At 42.8% G+C, this 25,846-nt stretch overlaps 1 protein-coding gene and 1 non-coding gene across 3 annotated transcripts; one reads left to right on the top strand and one right to left on the bottom strand.

Annotated features, from left to right (window-relative positions):
* Positions 1-1,931: 1,931 nt before the first annotated feature.
* Positions 1,932-24,773, top strand: NCR3LG1 (natural killer cell cytotoxicity receptor 3 ligand 1). 2 transcript variants are annotated; one of them, XM_041730753.1, is made up of 6 exons: positions 1,932-3,624; positions 7,792-8,136; positions 18,297-18,623; positions 19,581-19,629; positions 20,109-20,209; positions 22,368-24,773. In XM_041730753.1, exons 1-5 carry the CDS (start codon positions 3,330-3,332, stop codon positions 20,200-20,202), a joined length of 1,110 nt encoding a protein of 369 aa, XP_041586687.1. In that variant the 5' UTR covers positions 1,932-3,329; the 3' UTR covers positions 20,203-20,209; positions 22,368-24,773. The 2 variants fall into 2 exon arrangements, with proteins under 2 accessions (XP_041586687.1, XP_041586686.1); XM_041730752.1 differs by lacking the exon at positions 19,581-19,629 and having other exon boundaries at positions 22,368-24,772.
* LOC121476737 lies at positions 6,694-6,825 on the bottom strand. The gene has a single exon (XR_005984022.1). It is a non-coding gene; the product is annotated as a small nucleolar RNA SNORA72 (small nucleolar RNA).
* Positions 24,774-25,846: the final 1,073 nt, after the last annotated feature.

Genomic DNA, 25,846 nt, shown 5'->3' with positions numbered 1-25,846 from the left:
AGATTTATTTATTTTAGAGAGAGAGAGAGAGAGAGTGGGAGCAAGTAGGGGTAGGGGGAATCCCCAAGAAGACACTCTGCTGAGCACGGAGGGAAGCTGTCTCCATCCCACAATTCCTGAGATCATGACCCACTAGACCAGGAACTCTGGAAACCCAGAGGTGGGCCACCCAGGCACCCCATCTGAATTTTAATTAAGTTCTTTTCCCTCTAGGAATTCTCCCATTTTCTACTTTTTTTTTTTTTAAAGATTTTATTTATTCACAATAGAGAGAGAGAGAGAGAGGCAAAGACACACGCAGAGGGAGAAGCAGGCTTCATACCTGGAGCCTGATGCGGGACTCGATCCCGGGCCTTCAGGATCCCGCCCCGGGCCAAAGGCAGGCACTAAACTGCTGAGCCACCCAGGAATCCCCCCCATTTTCTACTTTTGTATTGACTTTCCCACTGTTGTGTTTCTAATGCACCTCCAGAGTCCAGGGAGAGAGCTTTGAGGGATGTAGAATGTTATTAGCACCACTGTCAGCTGTCTTAAAGTTTCACTGCCATCAGCTTTTGGGGTTAATTACCAGGCCTTTCAAATGAATTCTGCACTTCCCTCAAAATCCCAAACTATTCATCTCTTCTCCAAGAGAGCCTGTTGTATTACTAATTAAGATGTAGAGATGACTTTATTAAAACAGGATTAATTTACAAAAGATTTATATAAAATATAATAGAGGCTAAGTATTTTAAGGATGCTTTGAAGCCCGTTAATGCCCAGAGTGACTGTTTCATTCTTTTGTGTTTGCTCTGGTGACTTCCAGATAGCTCTACTTGTACTTTTCTACCCAGTTTCAGGGGCCTAAGAGTGGGAGAGCCCTAGAGGCTGAAGTACTGTAGCAGAGGTGGAGGAAGGAGCCCCCTTTCAGTGAAGGTGTTTCTTTCTTTGAAGCTGTTAGTCCAGGATCTTTGAGTACACGTGGAGGTTATAAGCCCTTGCAATTTTCAAAGTGTCTATGTACCAATTTTTATGGCCTCTAATTGAAAGATCATATTTCAGAAGCAATATGTGTACATTTATATGTAAGCTTGTGCCTAAAAGAGATGTGGAAGGAAGATCATTAGTTATTCTGTGTCTTCTGAAAAAAATAATCTCCTGGCATTAAAAAGTGAAAAAAATTTTGCCTTTCTTTTTCATGAAGTAAACCAGAGCTGCATAATCCATATATTATCAGTATTTATTATGTTTTAAAAAACATTTAATAATGATGGTTTATACATCCTATTTTAAAGACCACTTATTTTATTATTGCTAAATTTGAGAGATTGTGGAATTTTTTTCAATTTAAATGTTGAATTAAAAATGTAACCTTTTATAAATATGTGCCCCAGAGTGTTCTGTTAATTTTAGAGTTTGGACAGAAATTTTATTAATCTGAAGTGTATTTGGACTTCATTCTTTTTGGCTTCTTAATAAAATTGGATTGTTTAAACTACAAATTAATAACTGGATTTTAATAACTGGATTTAATCAGAAAGACACAGAGACTTTATACAAGTTTGTTATATTTGAATTTGTTTTTTGATGTTTATATTGTAAAAATTCTAGTGCAATATTTGTCAGAAAATATTCTGGTCATATTTGTATAGCTTTGTTTTTAATTATATTAAATGTAAAATCAGAAAAATATGTAATATTTGTTGCAATTTTCTGGGGAAAAGGACAAACTCGGCAATGTTGAAAGAATGGGTTGTTTGCAGAATACAATTATGGAGCCATAGAGTCTGAGGGCCTTGGAGATCATGTACCAACGAAGGAATTCCTTTTCCAGCATTTCTTAGTATGCAGCTCCTGCTTCCAATGATAGTGAAGCAGGAGAGCTAGGTTCTTGTCTCATGGAGTCGAAGAATGAATCTCACCAACAAAGGAGAGTGAGTAAAGCTAGAAGTTTATTAAGCGGGGATACAGAGAGAGCTCTCAGAAGTGAGAGGGGTCCCAACAGAGTCGCCACTGGGGGCTTATCGGCTTGGTCTTTTATTGAGAACCTAACCAGGGAGTGTATGGCCTTGAGGTTTTTTGTACCATCTTGAGTGAATGGCATATGGCTGTTTTGGGGTCTGGCGAGTCTCTGTAATTACTTTGTAGCAGTCAAAGGAAGCTATTCCTTAAAATTTGGAGCAGCCAGCAGGCCAGATTTACTTCCTTGTCCATTTTTCTTGCCTTTGTTTCCTTGGGATTCATAGGAGCCGGATTCTGGGCCTTTATCTTTCCCTCTCTAGCCCCTTCTATCCCTAACTCAATAGCACACAAGTGAAAATCCCAGTGGTTTGCAGAGTGGTTAACCAGGCAAGTATGGGGATTCAACAGATAACTTCCTTTGGATGAAGTTATTTAATCATGCTAGTAATACCAAAGAGGAGGACTCCTCAGGTTAAGCCTTCCTGGAAGAGGTAGCAGTTGAGAAGAGTTGTAATTTAGGATTTTAGAGTTGTAATTTAGGATTTTAGAATTCTATGACTGGACCTAACCTTGCAGATCTCTTAACTTGTTAAAACTGCGGACCAGAAACCGTGACATTCTGAAGGCCCCTCAGCAGCTAGTTGGTATCAGTGTGGCCACCCTGCTCACCTCCCAGGTTTATGCTCTTTCCACTACGCATGCTGTTCTGCAGGTGAGAAGGCCAACATTTGCTTAGTTACTGACGGTGCCTCTAAGTCTTCATTCACACCCAGCCTGATCCTGTAATTCTTACAATTGCTGGAGATCCAGCAATTCTGCACCGCTGAGCCACCCATGCGTCCTGCCTTTTTTTTTTTTTCATTTTATTTATTTTATTGTTTTATTAAAATTCTATTTGCCAACATAAACACCCAATGCCCATCCCATCAAGGGAAGGGCCGCCTTTTGGTGTTTGAGCCAAGCGTCCAGGAGATAGATTGGTTTCTAGTTTCAGAATGTAAACGAATTTTTAAGATCTATATCTTTACCTCTATGTATCTTTAAAGATCTATATATAGATCGAGATAAAGATCTACTTTTTAAGAGAGCAACAGCGTCCGCGGGGTGGGAGGGGCGGGGCTCGGGGAGAACCCGGCTCGGGCTCCGCAGGGAGCCGCGGGTGGGGGGCTGCGGGCTGGGCTCTGGGACGTGACCCCAGCCCGCGTCCAGGGTGGGGGGTTCATCCGACTGCGCCACGTGCCGGGTAGGAGCAGCGGCCCCCGGGCCTCCCGGCTCCCGGCCTCAGTTTGCAAAGTCGCTCACGCCGGAGCCCAGGTCCCACCTCTGGAAGGCGGGCTCGGAGCCACGCGTGGGCGGACCCGCAACCTCCGATTGGTGCGGGCGTCGCCATGCGCGGGGCGGGGCGGGGCGGGGCGGGGCGGGGCACGGCTCTTCCGAGTGGAGCGGCTCGGACCGGCCGGGACTTCGGGGACCGCTGCACGCGCGCCCGGCCGCTGCGCCCCGCCCTGGGCGTCTTCCTCCGCGGCGCGGCTCCGGCCACCGCGGCGGGCGGGCGGCGGCGGCCCCGGGGGCCTGGGGTCGTGCGCGCGGCTGCCGCTCGTCTGGCGATGGCGCACGGGCCGCCGCTCCTGCTCCTGCTGCCGCTCCTGCTTCTGGTCCTGCGGTTCGGGACGGGCAGCTCAGGTAGGCCCGGGGGGGGGGGCCGGGGGGGGCCCGGGGGCGCGGCGAGGAGGCCTGGGAAGTGCCCGGGATCGAGACCCGCCTCGGACTCCCAGCACGGGAGCAGGGAGGAAGCAGGGAGGGGAGGGGAGCCTGCTTCTCCCTCTGCCCCCCCCGCCTCCCCCCCACCTCGGGCTCCCCGCACCGGAGCAGGGAGGGAGCAGGGAGGGAGCAGGGAGGGGAGGGAGCCTGCTTCTCCCTCTGCCCCCCCCGCCTCCCCCCCACCTCGGGCTCCCCGCACCGGAGCAGGGAGGGAGCAGGGAGGGAGCAGGGAGGGGAGGGAGCCTGCTTCTCCCTCTGCCCCCCCCCGCCTCCCCCCCACCTCGGGCTCCCCGCACCGGAGCAGGGAGGGAGTAGGGAGGGAGCAGGGAGGGGAGGGAGCCTGCTTCTCCCTCTGCCCCCCCCCCGCCTCCCCCCCACCTCGGGCTCCCCGCACCGGAGCAGGGAGGGAGCAAGGAGGGGAGCCTGCTTCTCCCTCTGCCCCCCACCCCCACCTCGGGCTCCCCGCACCGGAGCAGGGAGGGAGCAGGGAGGGGAGGGAGCCTGCTTCTCCCTCTGCCCCCCCCCCGCCTCCCCCCCACCTCGGGCTCCCCGCACCGGAGCAGGGAGGGAGCAAGGAGGGGAGCCTGCTTCTCCCTCTGCCCCCCACCCCCACCTCGGGCTCCCCGCACCGGAGCAGGGTGGGAGCCTGCTTCTCCCTCTGCCCCCCCCCCGCCTCCCCCCCACCTCGGGCTCCCCGCACCGGAGCAGGGAGGGAGCAAGGAGGGGAGCCTGCTTCTCCCTCTGCCCCCCACCCCCACCTCGGGCTCCCCGCACCGGAGCAGGGTGGGAGCCTGCTTCTCCCTCTGCCCCCCCCCCGCCTCCCCCCCACCTCGGGCTCCCCGCACCGGAGCAGGGAGGGAGCAAGGAGGGGAGCCTGCTTCTCCCTCTGCCCCCCACCCCCACCTCGGGCTCCCCGCACCGGAGCAGGGAGGGAGCAGGGAGGGGAGGGAGCCTGCTTCTCCCTCTGCCCCCCCCCCCCCCTCCCCCCCCCCACCTCGGGCTCCCCGCACCGGAGCAGGGAGGGAGCAAGGAGGGGAGCCTGCTTCTCCCTCTGCCCCCCCCACCCCCACCTCGGGCTCCCCGCACCGGAGCAGGGAGGGAGCAGGGAGGGGAGGGAGCCTGCTTCTCCCTCTGCCCCCGCCCCCCAGTCTCTCTCTCTCTCTCTCTCTCTCTCTCTCTCATTGATAAATAAATAAAATCTTGGGGGGGGGGAAAGAGCAAAGTATAGGGATAGGGGGGTGGGGGCGAGTAGGAGAGGAAGCAAGAAAACGCTCCTCCTCCACCTGCTGGTGAAGGGGCGTGGTCTGCGGAGGCTTATCCTAAAGGACGCGGAGGGGTGTGTGTGGATCCAACAGGAAACAGGGCAGCGAGGCACGTGAAGCTCGTTTAGACGCGCTACCAGTTCTTAACCGGTATGTGAGAGGCTCAGTGGAAATCGCATGCGGGAAAGTGTTGATGGTCTGAGGGAAGACAGGGCCTTAACACTGCGCCTCCTGTTGAGATAGTGTCTAACTTCCTTACGTGAGAAGCTAGTTGAAAGCTGCATTCAGACGAGATCGGGCGCGTTCACATTGCTTGCAAGTGTGCTGCGCTGAAGGCAAAGATAGATCGTCGTTCTGGAAAGAAGCTGGAAGGTGGTCCCAAGTTCATGAAATCTGGGGATGCTGCCATTGTTGATACGGTTCCTGGCAAACCTATGGGTGTTGAGAGCTTCTCTGACTATCCTCCTCTGGGCCGTTTTGCTGTTGGTGACATGAGACAGACGGTTGCTGTGGGTGTCATCAAAGCAGTGGACAAGAAGGCAGCTGGAGCTGGCAAAGTCACCAAGTCTGCCCAGAAAGCTCAGAAGGCTAAATGAGTATTATCCCCAATACCTGCCACCCCAGTCTTAATCAGTGGTGGAAGAACGGTCTCAGAGCTGTTTGTGTCAATTGGCCATTTAAGTTTAATAGTAAAAGACTGGTTAATGATAACAATGCATCGTAAAACCTTCAGAAGGGAAGGAGAATGTTTTGCGGACCTTTTTTTTTTTTTTGTGCGTGTGTGCCAGTTTTAAGTTATTAGTTTTTAAAATCAGTACTTTTTAATGGAAACAAGTTGACCAAAAATCTGTCACAGAATTTTGAGACCCATTAAAACAAAAGTTTAATGAGAAAAAAAAAAAAAGCTGCATTCAGAGGTCATAGAATAGAAGTTAAAAATAATAAGATGTCACTTGAAACTTAATAAATTGGCCAGAGTCCACCAGGATGTGCCAAGTGGTGCTGGGTGGACGGACAGGTGGGGATGTGGGAATTTAGGAGACCGGCGGGGTGTCCATCACTGGGGCTGGGGATGAGCCAAATGTGGGTTTGCATGTGGAGAACTCACTACCTTCAACCGGTGGACTAGCTGTACCCACTTCTCATTACCTTCTACCAATGGACTAGCTGTACACGCAGCAATGAGACAGGATTTGAAGCAGTTGCGAAGAGCAGAAACAGTGACAGGTAACTCCAAACCATTTTCGTAAGTTTGAGAAACAAAACAAGGCAGTGTTAAAGAGAACAAAAACAGAAGCTTTAAACATCTTAGAATGGTAACCTGTTAGGGAAGGGAGATGGATATAAAAAAAAAAGGGTAAATGGTATTTCTATACACTGGCAGTGAGCAATTCAGAATAAAATTAAGAAACAATTCGATTTATGACACCACCAGAAAGAATAAAATACTGCGGAATGAGTTTAACAAAAGAAGCACAACAGTTTTACTCGGAAAACTATAAAGCTTTTTCTTTTTCTTTAAGTATTACAGTTTATTTAATGGCATTAAATAATAATCATCATCATTACCATTAAGTAATCATCAAATTATCAACGGTAATCATCAAATTAGCAACGGTTATCTTCAAAAGTTATTACACTAGGTTTGCTGTCATTTCTCAAAAAAAAAATCAGATGCCTTGAATCAGAGACATTTCCTACATAAGATGCATCTTATAAATCAGAATTGGTCTATCACCAGCACTGATAAAACCAGACCTAGGGAAGGAACTAAGTCTGGGGACACATTCATGGTCTTAATATAGCAAATGTTTAGCCTGCTCTGATTATTACAAAATCAGAACAGTGAGATTATTCGTGGTTGACAAAAATTTAAGAGGATCTAAATAAGTGCGATGGGAAAACATCCTGTCTTATTAAGTCTTTTTAGGCCACCCTAACAAATACCTTAGAGTGAGTGGCTTAAACAACAGATTTATTTCTAACAGTTCTGGAGGCTGGGAAGTCCAAGATCTAGGTGCTGATTTAGTTCTTGGATAGGGGCTTCCTCCTGGCTTGTGGAGCAGTACCCTCTTACTTTATCCCCTGATGCTGAGAAAGAGATCTCTCATGTCTCTAATAAGGACACTAACCCCATTCATGAGGGGTCCACCTTCATGACCTAATTACCTCCCAAAGGGCCTGCCTCCAAATATCATCACACTGGGCAGTAGGCCTCAACATATGAATTTTGGAGCAAACATTCAATCCTTAGCACATCCCAAAAACACATCCATGGATTAGAAGACAGCATTGTGGCAGCCCGGGTGGCTCAGCGGTTTAGCACCGCCTTCAGCCCAGGGCCTGATCCTGGAGACCTAGGATCGAGTCCCACGATGGGCTCCCTGCATGGAGCCTGCTTCTCCCTCTGCCTGTGTCTCTGTACCCCCCCCCCCACCCCGTCTCTCATGAATAAATAAAATCTTAAAAAAAAAAAAAAAAAGGCAGCATTGTTACGATGGCAATTCTCCCCAAATTAATTTACAGATTCACGGCAATTCTTGTTAGAATCTCAGAGCATTTCTTGGTGGAAATAAATACACTAATTTTAAAATTCCCATGAAACTGCAAGGAACACTGAATATTGAAAACAATCTTGAAAAAAAACAAACTTGAAGGATCTTATATGGGTTAATGTGGAGCTGTGAACTTAGAGCCCCTGTACCTGAGATACTCCCTCCCCCACAAAAAAAAGGAATTTGCTTCCAATTATGTGGCAGCGTTTGAGAGTAACATGCCTATGTTTTTTCCAAGGGTCTCCCATAACTGAGTTTTCTTATTGCCACAGGTCTGCAAGTGGAGATGGCAGGGACGACTCAGAAGGTGCTCCTAAATGATAATGCCACTATTGTCTGCAAAATCCATGGTTACCACCATCTGGACATCACAGTTATGGGTATTACCTGGTATTGGAAGCATCAGGCCTCTGCAACGGAAGTTAAACTGTTTGAGTTTTTTGATAACCATCAAATGACATTACGATCTGGAGCCCACGTGTCTGAAAGGAGGCTGCAAAGGGGGGATGCCTCACTCCAGCTGCCAGGCGTCCAGCTGAAGGAAGCAGGAGAGTACCGATGTGAGGTGGTGGTCACCCCTTACAAAGCAGTGGGAACAGTCAACCTGGAGGTTGTGGGTGAGTACCTGGGGGCAGGGCCCTGTGGTTGCCATGGTGCTGAGGCTTGAGGTGGAGCTGTGGGCCAAATGGAGCAGAGGTTTGGAGCATGGGCCAATCTGTAGGATAGACATGAGTTTGAGTCCTGGGCTTCTATGGACAGTTGGACAACTTTGGGCAAGTTATTAATCACATAGAACCACGTTCTGAACAAATGTAATAATACTTACCTTGGGGGTTTATTGTGGGGAAGAATCTATGAAAAATGCAGGTAACACTTAGCATAGTGCTTGGCCCATTGTAAATGGTCAGTGAAAGATAGCTATATTAATTATGATATAATTCACTTAGTGTGTGGACGGTGCATGTTCACTGTAGAGGTATCTTTGAAAGGTAGCTGGGAAGGGAGAGAGGTGCTGGGCTCTGGTTCCATAGATCTGAATCCTGTCTTAGCTTTGCTGCTTCTAAATTGGGTGATTGGGCCAGCCATTTAACATTTTTGGGCCTGAATTTTCCCTTGTACAAAATGGGTTGATAAATCATACCTCTCTTGTAATAGTCTGAGGATTACATAAAATAATGTATGAAAATGCCCAGTTGGGAACTGCTGTGAAGTAGGTGCCCAGTGAAGACTTGTAACAACAGCAACACTATCCTCCAAATGCCTCTTTGAGCTCTACTTTTCTTTATTATGATGGGTCTGATAACATGTAGATGAGCTTTGGGGGTGTATTCGTTGGCTAGGGTTGCCATAACAAAACACCACTGAACCGAATAACTTAAATAACAGAAATTTATTTTCTCACAATTCTGGAATCTAGCAGTCTGAGATCGAGGTATCAGTAGAGCTGTTTTTTTTTTTTTTCTGAGGCCTTTTTGCTTGGCTGATGGATGGCCATCTTCTTCCTGTGTCTTCACGTATCCTTCCCTCCGTGCACGTGTCCTACTCTTTTCTTTTTGCAAGGACATCAGCCCTATTTGATTAGGCCTCAACCTAGTGTCCTCATTTTAACTGAAATTACCTGAATAAAGATCCTAATTCCACATATAGTTGCAGTCTGAGGGATTGCGGTTAGGACTTCAGCAGAGGAATTTTGAGAGGCCACAATTCAGCCCATAAAAGGGGGACAATGTCTAGGAGCCCCCTAGAATTGTACTTAGGACTTTTTGATATTTTGTACATACTAAATTGGGGGATGGGGATGTTAAATTAGGATTAATTTCCTCTGCAACTGACAGGAAGCTTAAGATAAAAATATTTTATTTTGTTAGATTTATTTATTTATTTGAGAGAAAGAACATGCAAGTGCAAGTGGGATAGCAGGGAGGGACAGAAGGGGGAGGAGAAAGAGAGAGAGAATCTTAAGCAGATCCATGCTGAGTGTGGAGCCTGACATGGGGCTTGAACTCAGGACTCTGAGATCATGATCTGAGCTGAAATGAAGAGTCTGCTGCTTAACCAACTGAGCCACCCAGGTACCCCAAAATGAAAGTATTAAAAAAATTAATAGGCTTTATTTTTTAGAATAGTTTAGATTTACAGAAAAATCACAAAGACAGTACAGAATTTTCATATTACTCCCATATCTGCACACCATTTCCTCTTTTATTAATATCTTGTACTAGTATGGTCTATTTGTTATAAATTATGAACCAGTATTGATAATTATTATTAATTAAAGTTCATGATTTATTCAAATTTCCTTAGTTTTTAATCTAATGTTCTTTTTCTGTTCCAAGATCGCATCTAGAATACCACACTGCATTTAGTTGTCATGTGTCCTTAGGCTCCTCTTGACTCTGACAATTTCTCAGACTTTCCTTATTTTTGACAACTTGACCTTCTGAGGAGTAGTGATCAGGTATATCAGAGGATGCCACTCTAATGGCATTTCTCTGCTGTTGTTCTCATAATTCACTGGAGTTATAGTTTTGGGGGAGGAAAATCACAGAGGTAAAGTGCCATTTTCATCCCATCCCATCTAATTGAACAATTTATAACTATTGGCGTTGACCATAATTATTTAGCTTAGTAGTATTTGCCTTGTTTCTCCACTTGGAAGTTATTCTCCTCCCCCTCCTTGTCATGCTATACTTTGAAGGGAAGTCACTCTTTGCAGCCCACATTTAGGCTGTGGGGAATTATGTTCCCCCTCCTTTAGGGTGGAGTAGCTACATAATTTTATTTTTTATTTTTTATTTTTATTTTATTATTTTTTTAGCTACATAATTAAAAAAAAATTTTTTTTTTTTATTGGAGTAGGAGTAGCTACATAATTTATTTGGAATTCCTCCACACAGATTTTTCTCTTCTCTCTCACTTATTAAGTTGTTCGATCATTTACTTATTTTAGGATGGACTCAGGATATTTATTTTGTACTTTGGGTTATAATCTAATGCTACTTTATTTATGTTGTTGCTCACATTCTTCCAGCTTCGGCCATTGGGAGTATTTTCAGTTGATTCTTGTGTCTCTTTGACATACCCTCATCATTGTGGGGTTTTGTTTTACTTGAAGCACTTTCTTACTTTCTGGCACTACAAGATGCTCCAGGAAGGATCATCTTGTGTGTTTCTTGTCCTGTTCCCAGAGTCAGCCAGTCAGCCAATTACGTGAGGAATTCTCCCTGGTTCTCTGTTTTTTTTTTAAGATTTTATTTATTTATTCATGAGGGACACAGAGAAAGCAGAGACACAGGCAGAGGGAGAAGCAGGCTCCCTGTGGGGAGCCTGATGAGGGATTCGATCCTGGGACTATGGGATCACACCCTGAGCTGAAGGCAGATGCTTAACCACTGAGCCACCCAGGTGTCTCCTACCTGGTTCTTTTTTTTTTTTTTTTTTTTTTAGAAAATGATATTAGAAACCTAAATCTGGCACTAGAGGTATTTGTTACCACTGGGGTATCGTTGCTTCTAGGCCCTCTGAACTGACCGAGCAAAGAAATAAATATGTGTTTGTATACTAATCTGTGCATATGCATTTATCTGTAAGTATTTCTATTCATAACCATCTGTGTCTATATTAAATTAAATATTCATTCTTCATGATGCCCCTAACTTTAATCTTTTACCATATGAATCATTCTAGCCTCCTCCCCTTGCCTATCTGCAAACCCTCACTCATACCATGAGAAACCTGGCTCCTGCCACCCCCTGTTTACATAATTGTTTAATTCCAGTATACATCTGGAGCCATATCTGAATTGTTAACCTTACTGCCATGAGGAACAAGTTTGTCAACCAGAGTACATTATTTGGTTGCAGTTCTTTTTGCCTTTGTTCTTATAGACTCCATCTATTTCACAAGTTTCTTGGGTCAACACTTTTCTTCTGTTCCTTGGAGTGAGGTTGTTTCATACATGTGAAGTACACTTAGATTTGCTTGTTACAGTCTACCTTTTTTTCTCTCTGTTGGGGTCCTTGAACTCCTAATTTTTTTTTAATTTTGCATACCTTAGGGTTCACTCTTTGTGTTATAATTCTGTGATTTTGACGTATCTATGATATCATACATCTACCACTACAGTATCACAGAATAGACGACTTACTGCCTTTGCTTCACCTATTTGCCCCTCCCTCAGGACCTTGCACCACTAATTTTTTTTGCTATCTCTATATTTTTTCCTTTTCTAGAATGTGATATAATTGGAATTGGAATCATCCAGTATGTAGTCTTTAGACTGGCTTCCTTCACTTAGTAATAATATACATTTAAGGTTCCTTTGTGTCTTTAGGGTGCCTGGATGGCTCAGTTGGTTAAGTGATTGACTCTTGATTTTGGCTTAGGTCATGATCTCAGGGTCCTGAGATCAAGTCCTGAGATCAAGATCAGGCTCCATGTTCAGCGAGGAGTCTGCTTAAGATTCTCTCCCACTCCCTCTGCCCCACTCACATGTGCTCTTTCTCTCTCAAAATAAATAAATATACAAAAAAAATAAATAAATAAAAATAAATAAATAAATAAATAAATTAATTAATTATTAAAAAAAAAAGACTCCTCTGTGTCTCTTTGGTGGCTTGATAGCTCATTTCTTTTTATCACTGAGTAACATTCCATCTTTTGGAGGTACCTAGTTTATCCATTCACCTATTGAGAAACATCTTGATTGCTTCCAGTTTTTGGCAATTAGGAATAAGGCTGCCATAAACATTCAGGTGCAGGTTTTGTTTAGATATTATTTCTCATCTCCATTAGGTAAATACGTAGGAGTGTGATTGCTAGATCATATGCTAAGACTGTGTTCAACTTGTAAGAAACTACCAGTTCTTCCAGAGTGACTATATCATTTTGTATTCCTACCAGCAATAAATGAGAGTTCCTGTTGTTTTGTATCCTTGTCAACATTTGGTATTGTTAATTTTTTGTATTTTAGCCATTCTAATAGGTGCGTAGTGATATCTCATTTGTTGTTTTAATTTGCAATTCTCTAATGACCTATGATGTTGAGGATCTTTCCATTTGCTTTTTTTGTTGTCTGTCTTCTTTTAAAAGATATTTGTTTAGATATTTTGTCCATTTTTCAGTTGGATTTTTTGTTTTCCTATTGTTGAGTTTTAAGAGTCCTCTATATATTTTCTTATTTTTGAATCTTCTGTATATTTTAGATACAAATTCTGTATTAGATATGTGTTAGATGTGTGTTCCCAATATATGGCCTGTGTTTTTTCATTTTCTTAACAGTGTGTTTTGCAGAACAGAAGTTCTAAATTAAAGTTCAGCTCACCAATTTTTTTCTTTCATGGATCATGCTTTTGCCCTTGTATCTAAAAGGTCATCATGGGGGAGCACCTGGTGGCTTAGTTGGTTTAGTGTCCAACTCTTGATCTCTGCTCAGGTCTTGATCTCAGGGTGATAAGTTCAAGCCTCATGTTGGGCTCCATGCTGGGCATGGAGTCTACTTAAAATTAAAAAAAAAATTTTTTTAAATAGAAAAAAAATAAAAGCTCATCACCAAACTCAGGGCTACTTAGATTTTCTCTTATATTATCTTTCTAGAAATTTTATAGTTTTATGTTTAGGTCTGTGATCTATTTTGAGTTAATTTTTGTGAAAAGTGTAAGTTGTATGTCTAGATTCCGTGTGCAAAGTTTATGCATGTGGATGTCCAATTGTTCCAGCGTATTTATTGAAGATTATCTTTTCTGCATTGAATTGCCTTTATTTACTCTTTTGTGAAAGATCAGTTGAATACATTTGTGTAGGTCAATTTCTGGGCTCTCTCTTCTGTTTGGTCTATTTGTCTATTCTTTCACCAATACCATGTTGTCTTGATTATTGTAGCTTTATAGTAAGACTTTAAGTCAGGTTATGTCAGTCCTCCAATTTGTTCTTTAGTATTGTGTTAGCTATTCTAGGCATTTTGCTTGTCCATATAAACTTGAGAGTCAGTTTGTCAATATCCACAAAGTACTTTCTGGGCTTTTGATTGCATTGAATCTATAGATCAAGGTGGGAAGAATTGACATCTTAACAATATTGATTCTTCTTTTCCATGAACATAGAATATTTCATTCATTTAGATCTTTGATTTCATTCACTGGAGTTTTATAATTTTCTTCATATAGATTCTGTACCTATTTTGTTAGATTTAAACCTAAGTATTTCTTTTTTTGTGGGGAAAAGGGAACACTAATGTAAATGGTATTGGGTTTTTATTTTTTTTATTTTTTATTTTTTTGAAGATTTTATTTATTCATTCATGAGAGACACAGAGAGAGGCAGAGACACAGGCAGAGGGAGAAGCAGGCTCCCTGCAGGGCTGAAGGCAGGTGCTAAACCGCCGAGCCACCCGGGCTGCCCTGGTATTGGGTTTATATTTTGAAATTCCAGTTGTTTATTGCTGGGATATTAGAAAGCAACTGACTTTTTATTTTTTCAAGGTTTTATTTATTTATTCATGAGAGACACAGAGAGGCAGAGACATAGGCATAAAAAGAAGCAGACTCCCTGCGGGGAGCCCAATGCTGGACTCCCCCCGGGATCACAACCTGAGCCAAAGGCAGAGAGGCTCAAGCACTGAGCCACCGAGGTGCCCCAGAAAGCAACTAACTTTTAACCTTGTATCCCACAATCTGTTGTAATTACTTACTAGTTGTAGGGTTTAAATATTTTTTGGTCAAGTCTTTGGATTTTTTTTATGTAAATCATATGTCTGAGAACAAAGACAGTGTCATTTCTTCCTTTTTAATCTGCGTATCTTTTATTTCCTTTTCTTGTCCTATTATACTAGCTAGAGCTTCCATTATAGTATTGGATAGGCTTGGTTAGAAGTGATACCCTTGCTTTGTTCCTGTCCTTAATTTCTCACCATTAAGTATGATGTTAGCTATAAGTTTTTTGTAGATGTCCTTTTTCAAGTTGAGAAAGTTCCCTTGTTCCTGGTTTGCCTAGAGTTTTTAACATGAATGGGTGTTGGATTTTGCCAAGTGCTTTTTCCGCATAATTGATATGCTCTTAAAATTTTTCTTCTGTAGTCTGTCGATGTAATAGATTATATTAATTGACTTTTGAATAATGAACCAGTCTTGAATATCTGGAATAAATCCAATTTTGTTGTAGTGTATAATTATTTTTATACATTGTTGGATTCAATTTGCTAATATTTTGTGAGGATTTTTGCATTCAGTGTAATGAGAGGCATTGGTGTGTAGCTTTCCTTTTTTGTAATGCCCTTATTTGGTTTTGGTATTAGTGTATTTCTGGGCTCATAGAAAGAGTTAGAATATATTCCCTCTGCTTCTAGTTGCTAGATGAAATTGTAAAAAATTGGTATCATAATTAACTTAAATGTTTGGTAGAATTCACTATTGAAACCATCTGAGCCTGGTTCTTTCTTTTTTTGAAGGTTATTATTTATTGATTCAGTTTCCTTAATAGATGCAGGCCTATTCAGATTATCTATTTTTTCTTGTGTGAATCTTGGTAATTTGTGTCTTTCAAGGAATTGGTCCATCTTATTTATCAAACATGTAGGCATAATGTTGTTCATAATATTCTTTTACTACTCTTGTTCATAGTGTCAGTAGTGATCCTTCTTTCATTTATATTAGTAATTTCTATCTTCTCACTTTTTTTTTCCTTAACCTAGAAATTTATCAATTTAGTAATCATTTCAGAGCACCAGTTTGTGGTTTCATTGATTTTCTCCATTCACTTCAACTTCATTGAATCCTGCTCTAATTTTTGTAATTTCTTTTCTTCTGCTTGTTTTAAGCTTAAATTGCTCTTCTTGGGATGCCTGGGTGGCTCAGCAGTTGGGCGTCTGCCTTTGGCTCTGGGTGTCATCCCAGAGTTTCGGGATGGAGTGCTACATCGGCCTGCTTCTCTCTCTGCCTATGTCTCTGCCTCTTTCTCTGTGTCTCTCATGAGTAAGTAAATAAAATCTTTATAAAAAAAAATAATAAAATTGCTCTTCTTCCTCTAACTTCTGAAGATGAAAGCTTATTAAGGTAGTTGATTTTATATCTTTCCACTTTTCTAAAATATGTATTAAATGCTATACATTCCCCTCTAGCCATTTCTTTTGTTGCACCTGCAAATTTTCATAAGTGATATTTTCATTTTAATTTCATTTAGTTCAAAATATTTTAAAAGTTTCTCTTGAGATTTTTTTCTTTGACCCATATATTATTTAGAATAGAAGTGATTTATTCTCCAAGAAATTTGGCATTTTTCCAGCCATTCTTCTGCTTACTAATATCTAGTTTAACTCTACTGTGGCCTGAGAACATACTCTGCATGATTTCTATTCTTTAAAAATGTTAGATGAATTCTGTGAGCTAGAATGCAGTTTATCTTAGTGAATGTTCCATGTGACCTTGGGAAGAATGTATATTTTGCTGTTGGATAAAGTATCCTATTGATTAATTTGATCCAATTGATTGCTGGTGATGTTCCTTTGAACTATTTTCTTACTGCTTTTCTGCCTGCTGGTTTATCAATTAATGAAAAATGAGTGTCGAAATCTCCAAACTATAATTGTGGATTTTTCTGTTTCTCCTTGTAGTTCATTCAGGTTTTGCCTCATGTATTTTGACATTATTATTATTATTTTTTAAAGATTTCATTTATTTATTTGAGAGAGAGAGCAAGAGAGAGAGTACCAGTGGAGGGGTGGAGAGAAGGGAGAGGGAAAAGGAGCCGCCCCACCTGAGCAGGGAGCCCAATGTGAGGCTTGATCCCATGACTTGAGGCAAAGGCAGATGTTTAACTGACTGAACCACCCAGGTGCCCCCATTCTTTGTCTTTTCATTGATGTGTTTAGATCATTCATTTGAAGTGATTATGTATATGGTTGGATTAGTATGTACACATTCTTTTTTTTTTTTTTTTTTTAGTATGTACACATTCTATTTGATGTCTTTGTTCTTTGCTTCCTTTATCTCTCCCCACTCCGTTTTATTGTAGAATAAGCTGATTGATGATAAAACATAAAATTTACTCCTGATACTTGATGTTACAAACTTTATGGTCTTTTAGATATGCGGGATCTTTGTATGTAACTGGCACAAACTCCATTATTTGAGCTCTCTTAATCGCTTTTATGATTCCTTCTGTTTCTTCCCACAGAGACTTGTTATGTGCTTTCCATAAATGCATCCAGTAAATAAAGAGATAAATTGAGACAAAAGCTGTACTCCCTTATAATCTACACATTTTCCACGCAAGATACATTTTTTTTTTTTTAAGATACATTTTTTTAAGAGCCTCCTTGTAAGGATTTTCCATCAAGAATGGGCAGGTCCTCATTGCTGGCTACCTGTTTTCTTTGTTTCCCTCTTTCTTAAATAGAATCAGTGACTTGCAGCTCTCTCAGTTTTCATCCACTGTTCTCACCCTGGAGCCTTGTTGCTGTGGTGATAAAGGGTTGCAAAGGGGAAGCAGACAATCTTACCATTAAATCTCAATTCTTGAAGTCCCCTGAGCCCTTAGGCTATGACCTTCAGAAGTGTTTGTAGGTGAGACTAGAAGGCTATAGGGGGCTAGAGTTAGGGCTAATCATCCTTTACCCAGGTCAGAGAAGGCTCTGGCAGTCTTTTCTCTTAAGCATCCTTTGTTGTGGTTAATGCACCAGGGATATTTTTAGTTACTTTTCCTCTCTCCTGAAAATAGGCGGGGATTTTTATAGAATCTTCACTGCTAGAACCTGGTGGGTTTCCTGGAAGTAAAACCCATGAAAGTGTGGTGGTCCCCATGAGACTGGGCCCCCAGGAGTTTCTTCTTGTCAAGCTAGTTCATGCTCTTTCTTTAGTTTTCTTTCTTTACCGGTTTATGGTCCTAGCATTTGCTTAAGATCTTGGCTGTGATTCTCTCAATCTGTCTCTCTAGTTTTCAGGGTGCTGGTTTGCCCTGATACCTTGATTCTCTCATGGATTTAAGAGAACCTGTTGATTATAGTTTGTTCAGCTCAGCTTTTTTCTTGTTATGACTTTCAGGGTCTTTACATGTCAGAAGGGAAACCAGAAGTCAACAATGGCTTTTTTAAAAAGGTAGTTTGTTGTCTTTTACAGAAATGTAACCAGTCCAAGGCAGGTATGGCAGTTCTATGACCATAGGGGACCTCGGATCCTTTTATCTTATCACTTTGCCATTCTCAACATGTAGCTGCCACCTTGTGTTTGGAAGTGGCTTCTCCATCTCTAGCTGTCATGTACTAGTCCAGCCATTCTGCAGGAAGGAGGAAGGGGGAGAGGAGAGGAGAGCACAGTCCTTTTCTTTAATATACGCTTGTTATTTAAGGATACTTCTTGGAAGTTGCTCTTATCACTTCTGACTACATCCAAACGACGAGACCCTAAGTTCACAGGGCTACAGGGAGGTTGAGAGATGTAGCTTTATCTTGAATATGTCATTGAAGAATGAAAATTGGCCATTAGTAGTCTCTACCACAATAGTGTTCCAAGGCTTTCCTCAGATTTTCAAAGGTGTCTATGACACAAAGGATCTTAAGAAACTCTACTCTATAAAATTGCTGTGAGAGTAGGGGACCACAGCATATCAGCTAACACTAAAACCAACATACCCAGAATATTTAGCCTAAGCAGAATCCCATTCAGTATGCTCACCCTTTCTGAAGGCTTGCTGTGCTCTCCTCTCCTCTCCCCCTTCCCTCTTTCCATGTTACGGTAATAAACTGGTCCCTACCTCCCCTTGAAACATGACTTCTCTCTCTTGGCAGCTTACCCCGTCAGCAGCTTGTCTCCAGAGCAAGCCATGGTGAAAGAAAATGAAGAACAACGTATTTTGTGTATGGCAAGTAGGTTCTACCCCAAGAACATTACCATAACATGGAAAAAGTGGACCCCAAAGGATCCCCGGTATCTGGAGATTTCTGAGGGCATCATTACTAATAGTACCACCGAAGATGAGGATGGCATGTTTCGTGTCACTAGTTACTTGATGGTGAAGCCCTCTTTGGAAGACAATATGACTGTCTATCAGTGTGTGGTATGGCATGAATCCTTGCCAACCTCCCAGAGCCGCAACTTCACCTTGATTGTGACAGGTAAACAGCCTCCTGAACATTTCCCCTGCTCTTCACCTTGAGGTCGGGTAATGTAAAACTTTGGTTTCCAGGCAGTCTAGGGGAAGACGGACAGTGGGGAAGATAGGAAGCTTGGTCTGGCATAGCTCAGCCCCAGAATCAGCAGTCCAGACTAGGTCTCTAAGCCAGGGCAGATGGTCAAGTAGGTGGAAAGTGGTGACAATAGTCTTCAGATGGAAATAGGGCTACTTGTTAGCTCATGGCAGTTTATGTGATCTGGGTGGTCTCTATGGCTTAGAGTATAAAGCTTACTAGCTACAAAGATAGTCCTCTGAAGATAAGAGTCTATAAGGGACCAGGGACTCAGCCCTGCCAGCAACTCTTCTGCTCAGGCCCCAGGTCCACTGCAAACTGTTGGCTGGTAGAGGCTGCGTCAGTAGTTCTGTCTTATGAGTTGTGCCCATGATGGGGAGGCCATAGTAAGGTGGTCCTGCAGATGCCCAGGACTTTCCCCAGGCACACTGGATCCTTAGCTCAAGGTCTGCAGCTCACTATAGAATCCCTCCTGCTGGTAGGATGAGGTCCATGGAGCTCATACCTTGGCTTCCATGGTCATGGCTCTGGTTCTGGGTAGGTATGACCCTGCTGGTCGAATGCATCCGCCTGGAGCTAAGAGGGGTAAAGCAGGCAGGGTGGGACTAGCGGCCCTTGGGGATGTGGTCTGGGTATCTAGTATGATCCTGGAGCGAGAGAGGAATTATTCTTGGAAGTAAGGGCTAGGAATATGTGTGGATGGTGTGTGAAGAGATGTGTGCAGAGTATATGTAGGGCGTGGGGAGTATGAAATTGAAATATGCTTTGTGTGTACGGTATGAGGGGTTTGTCTGGGTTATACATATGTTTTAGTCCATTAAGGTTGCTATAACAATTTGCTGCAGTTTGGGTGACTTCAAAACAACAGAACTTTATCTTTCACAGTTTCAGAGACTGAAGGTTTGTGGTCATTGTGCCATGCCAGCATGGATGGGTGAGGACCCTCTTTTGGGTTACAGACTTCTTATTGTATCCTCGCAGGTGGAAGGGATGAGAAATATCTTTAGGGCCCCTATTATAAGGGCACTAAATCCATTCATGAGAGTTTCACCCACCTACCTCCTAATACCATCACATTGGGCACTAGGATTTCACTGTATGAATTTGGGGGGAGCATACATGTTCACTCTATAGCAGTTAGATGGTGCTGTAGTTTGGAAGCTTTGAACATTGCATGGCTTATGTGTGTGGCATGTGGTGTTTGATATTGCAGTGTATTCTAGCAAGTGCTAAACACGCGGGGTGTGTTGGTATGGAGGTGTATGTGATAGGAATGGAGGGTGCCATGACATGTGGCAGAGGGTCACAGGGACAGGGAGAATGACATACAGCCACAGATCCTAGCAGTGGTTGTATGGTCTCTGGCTCTGGCCAGGAATTTCTTCTTAATGTTTTCTCCCTTTCTCCCTGCAGAAACAGAGAAGACAACTTTTGTTTGGAACATCATTGTTATCAGCATTGTAGTAATCTTAGTAATTATACTACTTTGGTTATATGTACTTTTTAAGAGAAAGGTAAGTGGCTCCATAGCAAAGGTTAACTCTGTGTTTTAGAGTTGGCTTTGGGAGTTCAGGGATTATTGTCAATGGATGCTGTTGAAGACTTCTTAGGATTCATACTGGGGTATTCTAAGTGTGGTGTGTGTTTTGGTGTGTGGCTTTTTCTGATGTTATGTTGATGAGCTTTTTTCTGATCTCCACATGGTGGTTTGTGGCTCTGGGGAGAGCATAAAGCCCCTGCCTCTTTGTGATATATCAGTTTCACTGTGTATCAGACCTGACCTTATTGGTTCAGGCCAGGGTTTTGAACCGTGTATGGGCTGTACTGTTGTTCTCACACATAGAAACCATGGCTTCAGAGGTCAGAATTCCTTCTCCCAGGTGCTCATATTTTGTTAACAGCTGGGGTAACTCGCCACCAGATTTATTGGTTTAACCAGGGATTTCTTTTTTCTTTTTCCCCAAAATTTATGTATTCATGAGAGACACACAGAAAGGCAGAGATATAGGCAGGCTCCCCTTTAGGGAACCTGAAATGGGACTCAATCCCAGGACCCTGGGATCACAACCTGAGCCAAAGGCACATGCTCAACGACTGAACCACCCAGGCGCCCTAGCCAGGGATTTCTAACCCTCCCTAAGTGTTTCCCAACTAAAGCATGTTTTCAAACATGTTTATCCTTGACTATGGCCCAAAAAGCAAATAAAACAAGTCAAACTGTAGAGGCCCAAAAGACCAGTGTAAACATGTTGGTTAAAATGGTTCTACATAATAAAATTACCCTCAGATATTTATGGACCAGCCAAGACAGAATCATTATAAATCTCGTAGGAAAAGTGCAATACTCGGTTAATTAAGAAGAAAAGGCTATTTGTTTGTTTGTTTTTTAAGGATTTTATTTATTAATCATGAGAGACACACAGAGAGAGGCAGAGACTGGCAAAGGGAGAAGCAGGCTCCATGCAGGGAGCCTGATGCGGGACTTGATCTGGGAACTCCGGGATCACGCCCTGAGCCAAAGGCAGATGCTCAACCATTGAGCTACCCAGGTGTCTGAAAAGGGTACTTGTTTATCAAAAAATTGCCAACTGATTCATGGGATTTATTTTTCTGATGCGACCTAGGCCGATGAGATAACTAGATACAGAGTGGTTTTCAAATGTCTCTTGTGATATTTGTGAATATTCTATTTCTTGCATTCCTCTGACTTCTGATAATTCAGGTGCTATCACGGTAACCTCACATTTGGCAATGATACTTATTGAAAAAGAGACTCAAGCCTTTGTGATGAGCCTGGATTATGTGATGGTTTGGGCCTTCACCCTTCCTCATACCCACGTCCTCTGCCATGCAATTTGCTAGTGTCCTCCAACGATGGGCTGCCTCCAACACGGGGCTCAATCTCCTGACTTGCTTTGGCCAGTAGAATGAGGCTGAAGGGAAAGAGGGCCTATTCTAAATTTAGGCATCAAGGGACTTTCTGTGTTTCCATTTGCTTTCTCTGGTGCTTCGGATATTAGTTAAGAGGAGGATGCATCCATGTGAGCCTGCTGGGGGCTGAGTGACAGCAGAGAAGTTAGAGCTGTACTAACTAGGAAAGGTTGGTCCGGATCACATGATGGCCCACAACTCGCAGACATGTGAGCGAATCTAGCTGAAATCATCAGCATTCAACAACCGTGAATGCTGCCAAGAGTCCAGCCAACTCTCAAATGCATGAGAAATACATACTTTTTTTCCCCCCCAAAAGCCACTGTATTTTAGGCTGGATTTTACATAGCGAAGGCTAACCAATACAGCTTCTCAGGGAGTTGAGTTTTAACTAGAAAGTGTGGTTGCTATGGAGATGTGCTGCTGAGACCCCTTGGAGAGAGAGAGCCAGCTATGGAGCATCCTCAACCAACATGCTCCAGCTGTGGCACGTCAGGGATCCACTGCAGTACTAGAACCTATGTCATGCTCTCCTTGGGCAGCCCCAGAAAATAGCTGAGAAATGCAGGAGTTTTAGAGTTCCCCACTGGGGTGGCTGAGACTTTCTAAGACATGCACTGTAGTCTGGGGATCTTGCTACCCAAACCTCCCTTCTTCCTCCCTTTACAGATATGATACCTACATCATGGTCTAAGGCTTTGTCCTCATACTCATGCACCCTCTCTCCTTTATCTTTCACAGGAACTATGCCAAACAAAAACCTTATCCTCTACCTTAAGAGCTTCTCCTCAGAACATCCAAAATGATATAGGAAGGACTGAAGAAGTATAATGAGGTGCTTTCATTATGATGTATTCATGACTTATTCACATGGAGGAACCATAGAAGAATATTGGAAATTCCTACACAGAAAGATTTCTCAGCGAATACATAAGTACCTGAAATTACTTTTCCCAGCAGCTTAGGTAGCTTGCCCAAGAGCAGACTGTTCAAGACATTTTCTTTTATAACTTCCTGCCAATCAGCTTATCCAAGAAAAAGAAAGTAACACTTTCCAAAGAAGACGTACAGATGGACGACAGACTTACGAAAAGGTGCTCAACATTACTGATCGACAGGGAAATCAAAACCACAATGAGATACTACTTCACACCTATCAGAATGGATAGTATCAGAAAGACAGGAAACAACAGGTGTTGGTGAGGATGTGGAAAGAAGGGAGCCCTAGTGCACTATTGATGGAATGTAGATTGGTAGTAGCCACTATGGCAAACAGAAGGGAAGTTCCTCAAAAAAGTAAAAATAGAACTACCAAATGACCCAGCAATTCGACTTCTGAGTATTTACCTGAAGAAAGTGAAAACACTAAGTATAAAAGATCTATGTCCCCTTAGATCATTGAAGCATTATTTACAATATATAAGATAAGGAAACTCGTGTCCATTGATAGATGAATGGATGAAGAAAATGTGATATATATATATATATATATATATATATATATACACACACACACATATATATCTATAACATCTATTATATAATGTATGTGTATAATTATCTATAATGTGATACACATCCATCCATACACATATATAATGAAAAATATAATAATAGAATATTATTCATCCATAAAAAAAGAACAAAATCTCCTCATTTGCACCACCACAGATAGACCTTGAGGGTATTATGCTAAATGAAATAGAGAAAGACGAATACCATACGATCTCACATTTGGAATCTAAAACTTCTTTTTTTGAAGATTATTTATTTATTTATTCATGAGGGACACAGAGAGAGGCAGAGATACAGGCAGAGGAAGAAGCAGGCTCCCTGCCTGGAGCCTGTTGCGAGACTTGGAGGGCTACTCTCCTCCATACCACCCTGGAATCACGACCTGAGCCAAAGACAGATGCTGCACTGTTGAGTCACCCAGGTGCCCTCACATGTGGGCTAAAAACAAAAAGAAAAACCTAAGCTCATAGCTAACAGCACAGTGCTAGGTGCCAGGGGTGGAGTGGGTGGATGAAATGGGTGAAGGTGGCCAAAAGGTAACAGACTTATGGTTATAAAATAAATTATGGGAATATAATATACACCACGGTGCCTATAGTTAATAATACTGTAATGCATATTTAAAAGTTACTGAGAGTAAATCTTAGTTTACAAAAACTTTTGAGAAAAAGATATTTTTATAAATATCGTGACAGATGTTAACTGTACTTATTGTGGTGCTTTTTTGCAATACATAACAACTTTTGAATCATGTTGTCCACCTGAAACTGATATAATAGTGTATGTCAATTATACCCTTCCCCCCAAAGTAACACTTAGATTTCTATACTGTGGCCTGTTTCCATTTCAAATTCTGCTTCTTAGTTCAATGAGAGTGACCTATCCATGCTAATATGTGAATAAACATATTCATCTGCACTTTTAACTTAATATCTCTGAGTTATTCTTTGAGAGGAGATGAGTGACGTGTCTAGGATCTTGTGGCTAGTAAAGGGTAGAGCTTAGATTTTTAATCAATATGCCATACTGCCAAGGAAGATCCAGGGTTGGGGTGTGAAGGGTGAGCTGGATCCTATAGGTCTAGAGGAGAGGCTCACTCTATATAGATCTTGTCTGTTCTTAGGGGAGGACCTGTCGGTTGGCGTGTATGGCCATTGCCGTATTTTCTGTAACTGAACCAAGTGGCTGATGTTATTCCTAATGGCACATGTGAGCAGGCATCTCATTCAGGCCAGAGGTTGACAGGGCTGTGGGGAGCCTCATGCCAGGTGTTAGTCATGGGCAAGATACAGTAGTTATCAGGGGATGTGCATCTTTGTGGAGCAGAGAAGCCTTACAGAGAGTTGAAGGAATGATCCTGAAAAGAGTTTCTTAGGTCACTCAGAAGGGGCACAGTGAGCTCATTCATGGGCATAACTGAGGCAGAAGACTTGGCTTAGATGACTGACCACAGTAGAACTCCCCAAAGTTGAGCTCCCACCTGAGGGTGATGTAGAGTGGGCTTTAGTGGCAGCCCTGGGGATTGTGGCATCGGTTTAGTTGGTACCTATTCCAAGAATATGTCCTTATCATTTGAGGAGCCAATGAATCTCATAAAATGGAGATCTGGAAGGAAGACCAGGGCAACAGATAGAACTATTGGGACAAATAAGGTAGCCCAAAGCCGTCTACAGTTATTGAAAGAGAGTGAGTCAAAAAGAATGACGCCTTGTGGAAAAGGTAGTAAGGCAGTTGAGATTTTAAAATAATTTTGTAGAGATTATGATAATGAAGTAATTCAATGAAAAATAAAATTAGGGGGGAAAATGACCAATGGAGTCTCTTTATAGGAAGATAAAACGTTAGATGTAAAATGTGGGGGATGTTGAAGGGACATTATTGATTAGAAGGAAATCTATGATGTAGAAAAAAAGCGCATCAAAGAGTTTATAAGCTCAGAAATGAGTGTGCTGGTCAGACCTTCAGTGACCTGAAAAGGTGTAAAAGAAGCAGAATTATGGGGTGATTTCTGTTCTACTTCCAAGATGGATGGGAAATCAAGGACACAGTAGGAATTTGACAACAAAGAAAAGTCTCCACCAGAACTTACTTCTCTCGGGGGCAACTTCCCTTCTCCAATAATGATGGTGTCATGAGAAAAACTGGAATTGATCAAATGAGGTAAAGAGTCCACAGAGGCAGGGCTACCTGGTCTGTTTTGCTTCACCTTGAGGGCTGATGGTCTGGGGGGGAGGAGTTTGAAACATACTGTGGTGCAAAGAATGATACTTTTAATGAAGTAGAGGCATGTGACAAAGGAGAGCTGAAGAGGGCTTTGTGTGCTGTTGACCCATACTCCTGCACGCCACTGCTCCCAGTGAAGGAAATAAATTGCATAGTTGCATATGTACTTCGTATCACCCCTTCCACTCACTGGCATTGGTGCCTGGGAAGACACAAGGTCAAGGGAAAGGCAGATGTTTGCACTCCTTGTGCCCAAGCTGGCCAGTCAAGGTAGCCTACCTTTCATGTCAGCCTAGAGTGGAAGCAGGGGAGGGTGTAGGTAGCACTTCCCTTTTCATGAAGGTTTATGCAATGCCCCAGGCAGGTGGACATGGAAGAGAGGATGCCAATAACCTAGATTCTAGAGCAACAAAACCACTCTCTGGAACCTGATTCTGACTTTAACCCCATGGCTCCACCTTTTTCCAGCTCCTTTCAAGCTG

Source organism: Vulpes lagopus, chromosome 15 (assembly GCF_018345385.1).
Source record: "Vulpes lagopus strain Blue_001 chromosome 15, ASM1834538v1, whole genome shotgun sequence".
In the NCBI taxonomy this organism is placed as follows: domain Eukaryota; kingdom Metazoa; phylum Chordata; class Mammalia; order Carnivora; family Canidae; genus Vulpes; species Vulpes lagopus.
The sequence above is the reverse complement of the archived record's forward strand: the minus strand, read 5'-3'. Positions and strand labels throughout refer to the sequence as shown.

Excerpts from the sequence above, each read along its gene's own strand:
- NCR3LG1 (XM_041730752.1), top strand. The coding sequence starts at position 3,330 with ATGCGCGGGGCGGGGCGGGGCGGGGCGGGGCGGGGCACGGCTCTTCCG. Across the intron at positions 3,625-7,791 it reads GTTCGGGACGGGCAGCTCAG|GTCTGCAAGTGGAGATGGCA; the intron begins GTAGGCCCGGGG and ends TTATTGCCACAG. Across the intron at positions 20,210-22,367 it reads ATGTACTTTTTAAGAGAAAG|GAACTATGCCAAACAAAAAC; the intron begins GTAAGTGGCTCC and ends TATCTTTCACAG.